General features: G+C 40.8%; 1 protein-coding gene across 6 annotated transcripts in view; it reads right to left on the bottom strand.

Annotated features, from left to right (window-relative positions):
- Window positions 1–13,723, bottom strand: part of CCDC149 (coiled-coil domain containing 149) — a 55,127-nt gene that overhangs the window by 34,355 nt on the left and 7,049 nt on the right. For all 6 annotated transcript variants that reach the window (XM_069792563.1, XM_069792554.1, XM_069792520.1 and 3 more), the window contains exons 2-3: window positions 9,871–10,032; window positions 9,298–9,336 (exon numbers count right to left, since the gene is read on the bottom strand). In XM_069792563.1, coding sequence (XP_069648664.1) covers window positions 9,298–9,336; window positions 9,871–10,032 — 201 coding nt within the window. The remainder of the gene's footprint in view (window positions 1–9,297; window positions 9,337–9,870; window positions 10,033–13,723) is intronic.

Here is a 13,723-nt window from a genome sequence, read left to right as displayed (position 1 = left end):
ACTTTAAAGACAGCAACCATTCAAGCAATGCAAAAAGTTCCTCAAGTATGCTTTGACAGAATGATTTTTTTTCTACGTTAAACAAATGCGTAATAGTCATCCATATATTGAATGAATCAAGGCACTTCAGAACACATTCAGTCAATGGTTTTGAGAGGTACTTCTTGGCTATTCAAAAGAAAGAAAACAAAGAACCCATGTTTGCAGGAAATTGTATTTAAACGGAAATATCTATGGCTACTGCTCAGATACCTTTTTTTTTTTTTTTGAAGAAAGCTGACTTTCAATAAAGACCATCCAACCCCCAGACTGAGTTAGTTAAAAGGAACACGATTTGCACAAACCTCTCTGAAACACTTCTATTTATAAAGTCCCTTTTTATGAGGAATTTGAACAACTCCTAACACTGCAATAGCACATGTAATTTCAACACAATCTCACTAATCAGTGTTTACAGCCACAACACCAGGATTCTAGCAGTCTGTAGTCAAAACCTGGCTCCCAGAAACTGCAGAAAAGGCATTACCATGCCTATACTGAATCTTCTGGCTCAGATTTATTTCCTTTAAAACCATTTCTCTGATGCTGAATTTTATTTGTCAGTCATATAAATGACTTAACATGACAAAAACCTTTATACTCAAGACAGGTATTTTGGAAGAAACTTTAAATGAAGAATTTTAGACACCAAAATAAGACAGCCTCGATTAAGCATGCTAAGAGCATTACAATGAGCTACGTATAGACTTGCTCCTTAATGCAAAGCTTCTATTATACTTCTGTTAAACTAGAACAACCAAGCTATGTCACAGAAGTAGTCTCCAGCAATTATTCATTTCCCTGGCTTAGGGGTTCCATACAACATATGATTTTGATTGTTCTGAGTTTTAAAGGTTTTGGCAAGACCTCATTGAAGCTCTCTGTTAAATGTGGATAGAAGGAGAAATATTTGATTTTCACAAGTGCTCTACTGGGCTTAGAGAGAGCCAGCCAAGAGGATATGTTGAACGACACCTGGACTTGCTACCATTTCTTTGGTATATATAAGAAAACATACCATATGGTTGAAAGATGATAAAACTAACAATGGAGGACAGGCTTCGTGAACATGTATTTTTTAAAGAAAGAGGAGAAATCTATGCAAGGAGAAAGGCGATTCATTTTCCACCTGGCAACTTCTTTTCAATATTCATAGAACAAACACAGAATTCACTTAGAAATTCAGGACAAGTTACTTCAGCAGACAATAAAGCTCGTATCATTTACCTGTGCAACAGAGAACAACTCTCTGAAAATTAGCCAAATTCAGCTTCTCTAGACTCAATTTCTTCAACAGCTTCTTTTGATTCTATGTGAAGCCTTAAAAAGACTCCTGTAACTGTCAGAGACTTTACTTCTTTCACTCGCGCTATTCAAAACTAACTCCAAAGTACTGATGAAGAGAGATTTCTGAGCCATGGGTAATGGGAGGGAAAGACACAGAGGTCTATACCTTTCTGCTGCCTCGCCTTGTCTTGCCTCTGCAACAACCTGCAGCAGTGGAAAAACTGTTTCTCCTACCCTCTCTCAGTGCAACTGTCTGTAATACTAAATAACAGATAGTCCTTCATTCAAGTCTCTGATTAACTGCCCGGTATCAATCTTTCTAGAGCTCTGTGCACCTCTGGCGATGTTCAGTTTCCGGCATGTATTCTTGAGCCTCTGCAGCATGACAAGCTATTTGTTTTACATCCATCTGTCACAGGAAGCTTGCATGTATCATAGAATATCTCAGGTTGGAAGGGACCCATAAGGGTCATCAAGTCCAACTCCCTGCTCCTCACAGGACTACCTAAAACTAAACCATAGGACTAAGAGCATTGTCCAGATGCTCCTTCAACTCTGACAGTCTTGGTGCCATGTCCACTTCCCTGGGGAGCCTGTTCCAGTGACCGACCACCCTCTCAGTGAAGTACGATTTGAGTGTAGTCCAAACCCCCACTAAAGTACTAGACATAAGAAACTGTCCCCATATTCCTTTTTCCTCTGACCAAAAGCAAGCGCAACCATAGCCAATGATCCCAACAGAAGCTAGGAAGAAAGGAGGAAAAGTCTAATATGAGAGTGCCGAGTGGGAAGTGCCGACCTTTATTACATAGGGGAAAAGAAGCACCATAAATCAGAACAGACCAGAGAGTGAAAGATTCAATGGGATGGGATCACAGACATCTCACCCTTTTCTACTTAGACTTTGTTAAAATTTGAAAGAACATTTTTGGGATAGGAGGTGGAAGAGTACCTTACTTTTAGCTACAGAGGAGCATCTGAAACTACTGATGAAAATACCTATCAATATTTATTAACATAAGTCAGTGAATACCTGTCAGACAGCAACAGATCTTTGCTCACTACTAACCAATGACCCAAGAAGAAGGGGGGGAAGGGGGAGTGGGACAGACGGACAGACAGAAAAAGTAACTCCAACATCCCTGGCATTATGCACTATACTTGAATTTGGCTCCTTTAACAATTTTGCAAATCTAGCCGCACATACACACAGTGTTATTTTTCTTCACACCACTTTAAAAATGATGGATAGTAACACAGTCTTTAATATAGCTCTCAATTCTCTTGCACATAAATCTTATCTGACACTTAAAAAAAAAAAAGAATTTAAAAAAAGGACTTTCTGCCTTTAGATACTGCCTGAAAAAGTAATTTGGCAACAGGGAAGAGGGAGAAACTTCCAACATACCTTTCCAGTTTAAAAATATTTTTAAATACAAACAAGCATTTCTATACTGCAGTTTACAGTCTTTTATCTTTCTTTCAGCCACACCTTCAAATAAAGAAGAACACTGAATTATAGGGCTGACAGAAAAAAAACCCCAACTTTGATGAAACATTAAGCACACTTGATGGGTGTGACTGATAGCAAATTTAATTGCAGTTTCTCCTCCAATGCATTCATATGATTGCAATGGCTGAATTAATACAGAAAAACCTGCTTTGCTTACCAACTATCACTCTTCACTCCAAGGCAGAAGAACTGATTATGTCCCCTAGCACTAGCTTCCTTATGATAAAAAGCAAAAATTATTGTATTTTTCTCTTTATGTTGAAAAACTATGTAGAGAAGACTTCTGAAATTATAGGTCCCGGGCATACTAAACAAAATACACTTAATATGGGTCATATATCCCCACAGAAAAACAACAGCAAAAAATTAAAGCCTTGCCAAGCAGCCACTTGACATAAAACAAGAGAAGAAGAAAATCCTCTCCTCCTGTGAGTACCTGCCGCTCTGAGAACCAGGCAGGAATCCCACCACAGAAGCACACCAGTCAAAACTTGACAAGGCTCTGCAAAACAAGAAACTTGCTCACACTGACACACCTTCAAGACACACAGCAATCGGAATTTTTATAGACCTGATGGAACCAAAAAAGCCATTTTAGCAGTAGACAAATAAAATTAATACTTTTTCTCTCCTTTTCAACCAGTCTTCTGTGTGTTAGTTTAGTATAGTGTTGTACAGGACCAAACACCACCAAGCCAGACCTAGAGCATTTGCTGAAGGCTGACAAACAAATAAGGTTAGCATCAGCTACAGACTCCTTTATGAGGCCAGTTTTTGCAAAGCAACTTGTTAACATACATCATAAGCAACAACCGAGGGTGTCAGTATGAATAACCAGTACCGTGAGAAGTTACTTGGCAGAAATTCCTTCATTGTGAAGGTTCAATAAAGTACTTCGGTCCCCCCATACTTCATATAGGCATCAAGTTTTTGTTAACAGCAGATGAACATAGTGAAAGAGAAATGATTAATTTGTCCTTTTACAAAGACTACTATACTAGGATAGAAGGAAAGATTGTTTCATTGCCTTGTTTTACCAGAAATATTTTAGCTGCTTTGAGATCTTGAGGGCAACTTAAACTGCTGAGATAATGCACAAAAAGAATCAAAATCCCTTAAACATTTTGAGTGTTGTGACTAACAGAATATTTATCGAGAGTATTCAGGTGCAGGGGTGTGGACAAGTGTCTCTCTATTCCATTAAGGTAACACACAGCAACCAGAGGAGAGATCGTTGTACACATCAGGTCTGAACAGCGCTCCAAATTTTAAAGAGGGACTATCACATCTATTAGAATCAGCATTTCTTCTCTCCTAGCCTCATGTTTACTGCAGAACCTACGTGTTGAAGAAACAAGTGTCACTTCACAAAGCACAGCTCTTAGTGTGGCTAGGTTTTGCTTACTGCCACCTGCTCCTATCAACAGAACAGCGAATTTCAGTGTGCAGAAACCAAAGTCTCTCTACCGGCTATGCTCTCAGAGCAGGCACATTTTGAAATCCACGGGAATATTGCTCTCTGATACACTGCAAGGGCAAATGATCTCACTGTTTTCCATCTGCTACTCCACACTATGGGAGTCAAACACATGCACATACAAACCAGAGTAAAGCGCGCAGGTCTAAGTTTGGCACATGCGTAATGTTCTTCATCTTCAAATCCTCTGAAGAGAGAAGGAAATCACATTAATCTTCACAGCCCCCTTGTGAGATAAATACAAGATGATTGCTTACCCTCTAGTATATTTTATCTGAAGATTTTATCTCATAGAACTCTGGATGCAGCTTTTGCACCTGAGCACAAGACTAGCAAAACTTCCTGAATTCATTAATTAACAAGAAATAGTCACACTAGTAATTTTTTCTGATGATGTCAAAAACAGTCATAACGTAATCCCTGAAGTTTGTTTCAAAAGTGAATTCTGACAGCTGAGTACATTAAGCTAGAAGCTGGAAGTGGGAGGTATCAAAATAGGTCCATCTGTGGTATGTCACAAAATACTCCTGTCTGGAACCTCCGGTCCTTCTAATGTTCTGCTTGCCCCAAATGCCATACTCGTGAACTTATTCATCGGCAGAAGTCAAGCTGTCTGACCAACACCTTGGTGAGTGGGTAGTATGCTGCTGTGATGTCAGTGATCGCTGAAGCAGTCAGAGTCTTGGTTTGAATGAATCACCTTGGGACACGTACAGATAACTATAACAGAGTTAGGGACCACAACCTTCAGGAAAGATGCACACAGGTTCTCTGATGAGACTTTTTGCTCGGCAAAAAGAGTAGCTATCAAGCTGTGCTCTATACTAGGACTATGTCATCATTATTTTATGAGGCTCATTATTAGGAGCCTCAAAGAGGGTTCTATGACCATGGGACCCTCTCTAAGGCTCAACAGCTGCTTGGAAGACACAAGATCCACTTGACTACATGAGGCAAAAGCATCTTTTCCAACAGGCTGGTCAACTTCATAAGGAGAGCTTTAAACTAGAAATTATGGCAGAGAGAACAAGGAGGCTTGGGATAGGGTAGGCAAGCCAAGAGCCTGGGATGATGGCAAGAGAAGGGACATAGCAATTCACAAAGCAACTGAGCTGAAGTGTAATTCCTTTGAGCACAGGCACGTAAAGAAGGAAATGCCTGTAGAACAGCCTCATGGGGAAAGCTCTCAAGCCTGTACTGCGGAACCGGCACACTTGGATGCCCCTCAGAGGTCTCTGCTCTAACACATGCAGCACAGGGAAGAGTTCAAAGTCTGTGTGCAGTTACAGGGCTACAATCTCACTGGGATCATGCAGAAACAGTGGGACAGCTCACACAGCTGGAGTGCTGTGATGGAGGGATACAGGCTCTTTAGGAAGGACAGCAGGAAGGTGAGAAGGGGTGTTGCCCTTCATGTGAGAGAGTAGCTGGAATGCATGGAGCTCTGCCTTGGGACAGGTCAGGAGTCACCTGAGAGCTTCTGTGTCAAGATTAGTGGGCAGATCATCACGTGTGCTGTTGTATCAGGTATCTGCCATAGACCTCCTGATCAGGAAGAAGTAGTTGATAAGGCCTTCTTCGCATAACTGGAAGAAGCTTCATGCTCACAGGCCCTGGTCCACATGAGGGACTTTAGCCACCCCAATACCTGTAGGTATCTGAACACCACCCCCTCCCCCATTTTTACTGTGGGAGTGGTCAAACGCTGGAACAGGTTGTCCAGAGAGGCTGTGGATCCTCCATCCTTACAGATACTCAAAACCTGACTGGACAGGGTCCTGGGAAACCTGTTCTAGGTGGCCCTGCTTGACCAGGGGGATTGGACTAGTTCATTTCAAGAGCTGCCTTCCTGCCTCAACCCTTCTGTGATCCTGTGATGTTTAGCTCCATTTAATTTGATTCCTCATAGATTTAAAATACAAATAGAAGCCCTCACAAGTGAACATATGCATAGCATCTTTATTCTTGACACACAGCCCTGTTATCTCCAACTGAGTAGTCTCCCTGAGATCAAATTAAACAAAGCGTATTTAGGACTGTGGCCCAGCACAGTCATTTTCCTAACCATGCATTTTACTTCACCTTTGTTTAATCAAGGGATCTCATTTGTATTAAAAGAACTTCCATTTCATACAGAAGGTCAAAGGATTCAATGATCTGTTATCTCAACAACAAAGCTTCTCCCAAACTGAAGTCATACTGAAAATTTAAGCAACGTAGACCAAAATAATAGTCAGTGTAAATCAAGCTAGAAATCCCATCTATGTTTTTTCTTTAAGTTTCCCAGCATGGCAACACTGTCCAACAGATATCCAGTATTCATTTGCCAATGTCATAAAAATGTTTTGTATCACAGCAAATGCATATAAACAAACACCACTGTAGAATGGTAGAATTTCTATTCATATAGGATGCACAACAGAGGCTCTGTAGACAAAGCAACATTTTAAAATGCCTTTCAAAATGGGGAGTGTCTATTGTTTACCATCTCCAGTGAATTTTAACATCAAAATCAACTCTTCATTATTTCTATCCTCCTGAAACACTTCACCCCTCCATGACTTATCCAAAAATTACCCTACACCTGACACCACAAGACATTATAAAACTACCTTCAACCGCACCATTTAATTGTGAATGTTTGGTAAGAGGGGCCAGGGAAGCACTGACAGCTCACAGGCTGCGATAACAAGACTAATGGTAAAACACCTACCGCAGGAAAAGAGATTTCAGTAGCACAGTTTCTCATTTTCTGCTTTTGTTGGTTGGCAGAAGGTGGTGATACACATGGACCAATCTTTGGATTATGTTAGAGATGTGTACCACTGCACACACAGCCTTGAGAGGGAAAATCCTGCAGAGCACTGCATGTTAAGATACCTTTAAGTAACACCAATTTTACAAAAACACATTCTGAATTAACTGCTTGCTGATAGAAATTACCTGGTTACATGATACTTCCAAACAAAACGCGAAAATTCTGTGTTGCAGAACAGGGAGAGAAGGTACAGTGTGGAAAACACACGATTTTAAGAAGTCACAAAGCATAATTGATAATAAAGGTGAAAAATAAAGAGATGAAGGAGAAGAAAGTAGCAATTCCAACCCACCTATTACATTTAAGATTCTAGATTGTGATTTCAACAATAATTTCTCAGTTGTGGTAAAGAAACGTAACAGATAGCAAGTTGTTCAACACATGCTTTCATCTCATTTCCGACCATGAGAACAGCATGCACTTTTGTGTCACACAAAATTCATTATAGGATCAGGGTCCCTGATGTGACTGAAGTCACAAACTTCTCTGAGCAGGCTTCCAGGCAAAAAGAGAATGGGAAAAGTGCAAGAAAGCACAGAGAACTTTGCCCTTTCTTAGATGAGAAAATGCTAAGAAATGTACATACAATAATAATGGGAAAATATTCATAATTTTATTCTATTATTCTTAATGCATTTCTCAAAGCAAAACTATACTCTTCTTCAGAAAGGTTGCCCTAATTACTCCAGATTATCCACCCTGTATGCTACAGACACACTTCTCAGGAAAATGAAAATTCAGGAAGTACACTAACAGCCTATTACTGTACAACCTAAAGTATATATTGTCCTTGAGGGAGACCTATAAATGACCCCATTTGAGAACAAGATTTTCTTTCTTTCACTGTTACCTAGCACAAATACATAACTTCCTCAGAAAAAGAGACTCCTAGCTAGATTATTAAAGGGCTTTCCAGCCACTTACTATGGTAAGATTTGCCAAACTTAATATAATCGCAGCTTCTGAATTTAGACTAAATTTTGCTAGTTTTTTTAGAAACAAGTGTCAGATTTATTTGTTTTGAAAGATGGAAGATCAATTAGAACACCATCCCTGGGGTGACAAATCTCCCTTCCTACTTATCTCTGTAATGACCCATATACTGCATTGGTTTTTTTTCTTTTAATTGTATATCCTTGAGCTCCAATTTTAGTAGTCAGAATGCACTAACATATACCTGGCCATAAACTTTTATTGGAACTCTGTTGAAATAACAGAATTTCAAATAAATTATGCTAAATAATGAGGAACTGAAATGATTCTACACTGAGCCACTGACTTCTTGGCAGCTATTTGCTTAAGTGCCTGAAGGAGTAATTATATTGCCTCTGAAAGTTTAGTTTAAAACAACTAAAACCCTAAGCCCCTAAAATTTTAAGAAAATAGCAAGAACTACATGCAAACTTCCAGGGAAAGGCTGATGAATAAAACTTCTGATCCATTAAGAGAATGCAATAACCATGTTTTAAACATGGTTAAAAGACTTTCAGGACTAGCAATTACAGTAACAATTTTTGTTCTTTTGGGTTGTCCTCCTCTCCCTGCTCACACATTGTGTTTTGGGTGCCATTTTTCTCTAAAAATTAAGATAATTCTAAGATGTGACAACCAACACTCCACAACAGGGATACACTACATAGATCTCTGGGAACAAAAAAAAAGCGAGCAGGCAAAAAGTTTTTCAGGGGAACCATAAAATGCAATTACCATTGTTCTTACCATTTATAACTCATAGAGCCCAAGCGACCTGGGAGAGTACCTAATGGAAAACAGTACTCACAACAATAAATTAACAATTATGGAACACAGACAATGCATTCCCAGATTGCTTTTAAGTATGAGAAGTTCTGTCACAAAACCATTTTAGGACTCAATGCAAGAAGGATAAACAACAAGGAGAACAATCTCAAGTCTCCATACACTGACCAATTTCAGTCTCAGGTGAACATAAAAGCAACAGCCATATATTCTAATTAATGATAGTTCAGATATCTCAGAGTGAAACATGTTTAGACAAAAGCACAAGAAGCCACAGTTTAAAGACTGAGCTTTTCAACAGACAGAAATGCTTGCTTCTTACCAGATTTCTTAGTTAATATATTCACACTTTTGCAAAGTACTTCTGTAGCAGATAAATAATGTCAACTGAAAAATAAATCCTACCTGTTTCCTCTTTTCAGGCGGAAGGGATGGATCCCCATCCTACAAAAAAATGGACGTATTTTACTGGCAACTTATTTCTGAAGCCAGCAACTATATTAACTTTGTAGATCAAATTTTAAAACATGTATTTTAAATAAATGTTATCAAAATTGTTTCTAAAATACTGCATCTTGATTAATACCAGTAATATTAATTTCAACTAAAAAAACTGTCTATGGCTGAAGATTTGTTTACATTTCTAGAACAGCAGGTCATTACAAATTTATGTTGCATTATTTTTCATAACGGTACATTAAGTTGCTGTGGAATAATAATACTGCAGTCAGTTTTTAAATGGAATTATGACTTAAACTAATTTCCTCAGAGCACGCACTGTCTTTCTGTGTCTTATATAACAGGCACTACCTCATCAATGCAGAACAAATGAGTAATAATATGATCAGGGCTGTACAACTGCAGGACTACTGTAAACAAGTACCTAAACATTTTTACAGCAGTCATTATGGACTTTTCAGGTTTTTCTGAGGTTCACCCTTGTCCCCAGTTATACAGTATTCATAAAGAACAACCTACAATCAGCTCCCGATACTTCTTTTTCAGAGACTGGTGTCGTTCCCGCAACTGGTTGGCCATAAGCTTGTACTGGTCTCTTTCTTGTTGACAGGTGTCCAGCTCTTTTGAAAGGATTAGCAATGCCTCCTTTTTACTTTCGAGCTTCCTTTTGCACACCAGATACTGCAGAAGAGAAAAAAAACGTAATTGTAACAAGCCATTTCTACCACAGCCAGTACTGGATTCAAGAGGCTGAAGTTTTTCTCCAAAAAGATGGAGGAGGACTGCATGAGATCAAAGTCTGTCACAAGTCATCTTAACTTATTAATAACAATGACGGGAAAGAAATCTGTTGTATCAGAAGCCTGAAATCCATTTGTAAGGCCACACGCTCACCTGACCACCGTGAGTTAGAAAAAATCAGCAATTCAAGTTTCTCCTCTTTTTCGTCATATGCAATAGTGTGAGGAACCTCACAATTTGACCCGCAGCCCTGGGAAGGCTGCTGGAAGGAAGAAGCCTTTGCAAACTCCCTTTTCTACTTGCATCCACAATACCCAGCTCTCAGTTAGCAACCAGCATTTCCCACCTCATTCCCCCTTCCCTCCTCCTCCTCCTCCCTGCTACCAGCAATGTCCTCTGGGCTCAGCCTCCCACCTGGACAGTGAAACAGGACCACATTACAGCAGAAGGGGTAGCATGAGTGGCAACCAAAATTTACCTTGAGTCTGAAACAATTACAGTGTGATACCCTATCGGCACAGGTAAAAGAAACTAATTCAGCTCTGATACTACATGCATGTGCTTGTTGAGTCAAAAGAATGGGAAATAATGCAGGAATATTGCAAACACCTGAATGGGGAGGGAAGGCAGAGGTGAGCCTTCCCCTCCAGCCACTGCCTCTTATGTGTAGGGCTCATGCACAAAGCAAAGCAGAACTTGGGAATCTTAGCTGTTCTGCTTCATTGCCTTTCCCCACTGAGAGGAAGAGAGAGTAACATGTATGTCATCCTTTCCTGCAGTGGCTGAATGTTACCTATCAGAAGTTTTAGGCAACTTTTTTCACTTAACACGTTCAATCAGCACATTCTTCTCAACCATCACTTGACACTCCTCATGCTAAAGCATATATTTCTATTTCTGATATTACTCACATAAGACATGGCACTAAATACTTTCTGAATGTGCTCTGCAAGAGACCAAGTATCACAGCAGTCATGAAAACAATTTATAGTTTCATTATATACTCTGACAAGAATACTTTGTCATTATGGGCTCCTGCACAAAGCAAGAGCATCAGCACTTCCATACTGTTCAAGTCAGTGCTGTTCTTTGGGACAAAAATCATTACTTGTATGTACTACTTGCTTGGAATTGACTTTGTTAACCTTAATTTCAAGTCAATGAGAAAGGGAAAAGTAAGTTTGGTATATTAGTATGGCTAACATTTTCCAGAAATGGTACACGCTTAGTTGCAAAAAAGCAGGAAGGGAATAAGAAAAGCAATTCCAAGAAGGATTTGAACTCTCAAAAAGGACACTTCCACCTTGGATTAATTTTATTTCTGGCAATACTAAAGTTGAAATCCTGCCATAAATTTTCTGGATTATGATGCCTTGGCATCAACAAAGGCAAGCGTACCTATGTACTTATGTCCTTACTGATACCTTACACAAATGTCAAGTCCCCTGATAAAGCACTGAAAGGTATCAGAAGCTAAACTTCAATATTGTCAGCAAGTGATTATAGTGACATGGTAAACTGCTTTAAACTTGATAAAATAATTCCTTCCCTTACAGTGAAATATATTCCTCTCACAATCACTCTCCTTTTTTTCCAGTTTCATCTCAAGTCAGTCAATTCTAAAATATGCCTTCACTAAATTGTTTTTAAATACTAACAGTCTGATACAGGAATGCAAATAAAAATGAGTAAAAGCAAACCTCACAATCACTTCAAAAAAAACCAACAGCCCAAATCCCTGAACCAAGTAGCCTGTCCTGTTCCTTTAACCACCAGGAAGAACAGATATGGCCCATCCAGCCAACGCCTATGTGGAGCCAAACAGCCTACACAAAGTACACGGTGGGAGGGGAGCAAAGCTTAAACATTGTGCCTTAGGACACCCACATCACCAGCGGGTGCCTCCGAGCCTTGCCATGAGTGCTGGTATACGAAACAGTGTACGAAAGGGTGGGAAGCTAACTGGAGCATGTGGATAAGACTATAAAAAATATTACTTGATCACGCAGGAAATGCAGACCTAGTGCTGTATTGGCTTTGTGTGGCAAGGTTTTGGTAGCGGGGGGGGTTACAGGGGTGGCTTCTGTAAGAAGCTGCTGGAAGATTCCCCTGTGTTTGAGAGAGAGCCAATACCAGCCGGCTCTAAGACGGACCCACCGCTGGCCAAGGCCGAGCCAATCAGCGATAGTGGTAATGCCTCTGGGATAACATTTTTAAGAAGGGGAAAAAAAAGTTGGGACAGACAGAAACGGCAGCCGGAGAGAGGAGTGAGAACATGTAAGAGAAACAGCCCTGCAGACACCAAGGTCAGTGAAGAAGGAGGGGGAGGAGGTGCTCCAGGCGCCAGAGCAGAGATTCCCCTGCAGCCCATGGTGAAGACCATGGTGAGGCAGGCTGTCCCCCTGCAGTCCATGGAGGTCCACGGTGGAGCAGATCTCCACCTGCAGCCCAGGGAGGACCCCACGCCAGAGCAGGTGCGTTCCTGAAGGAGGCTGTGACCCCGTGGGAACCCTGCGCTGGAGCAGGATCCTGGCAGGACCTGCGGATCTGTGGAGAGAGGAGCCCACGGAGCAGGTTTTCTGGCAGGACTTGTGACCCCGTGGGGGACCCACGCTGGAGCAGTGTGCTCCTGAAGGACTGCACCCCATGGAAAGGACCCACGCTGGAGCAGTTCGTGAAGAACTGCAGCCCGTGGGAAGGACCCACACTGAAGTTCGTGGAGGACTGTCTCCCGTGGGAGGGACCTCACGCTGGAGCAGGGGAAGAGTGTGATGAGTCCTGCCCCTGAGGAGGATGAAGCGGCAGAAAATATCATGTGATGACCGTAAACCCCCATCCCCGTCCCCCTGTGCCGCTGGGGGGGTTGGTAGAGAAATCCGGGAGTGAAGTTGTGCCCGGGAAGAAGGGAGGGGTGGAGGGAAAGTGTTCTGAGATTTGGGTTTATTTCTCATTACCTTACTCTGGTTGATTTGTAATAAATTGAGTTAATTTTCCCCAAACTGAGTCTGTTTTGCCCGTGATGGTAACTAGTGAATGATCTCTCCTGTCCTTATCTCAACCCGCAAGCTTTTTGCTATATTTTTCTCTCCCCTGTCCAGCTGAGGATGGGGGAGTGATAGAACAGCTTTGGTGGGCACCTGGCGTCCAGCCAGGGTCAACCCATCACAAGTGCTAAACACATCTTGCTTCTGCCATGAGTCACAGCTCTCCACAAAGGACACACTCAAAGCATAAAAGAAGGCTTCACCTTTCACAGCAGCACTGGTGGGGGCAAGGGAATTCTCCATTATCTATTAGGTTGAGGATAATGAACCATAAACAGATTGTGGGGACTGTTGTGTTCAGGGTCTAAATGAGAAGGAATAATGATCTCCTCCTTGTTTAAAGTGTATTTTAACTTGATGAATTATATACTGATGATGTGCCATACAGAAGGAAGGGGTTGGCATCTCTCATCAATGTACTGTTTGGATTTCACTATAAAAATGACCACCTAGAACACTTGTTGAGGCCATTTTTGCCTTTTGCATATATTGACTTTCCCAAATAAATGGGATAAAAATAGTAATAATATACAGTAATTTGTTTCCATGGGCTTATGGTACAAGAAACAATAAAGCCACAGCATTTT

This window comes from Haliaeetus albicilla, chromosome 1, assembly GCF_947461875.1.
Source record: "Haliaeetus albicilla chromosome 1, bHalAlb1.1, whole genome shotgun sequence".
NCBI lineage: Eukaryota > Metazoa > Chordata > Aves > Accipitriformes > Accipitridae > Haliaeetus > Haliaeetus albicilla.
Note: the sequence above shows the minus strand (reverse complement) of the source record. Positions and strands in the feature narration are given on the sequence as shown.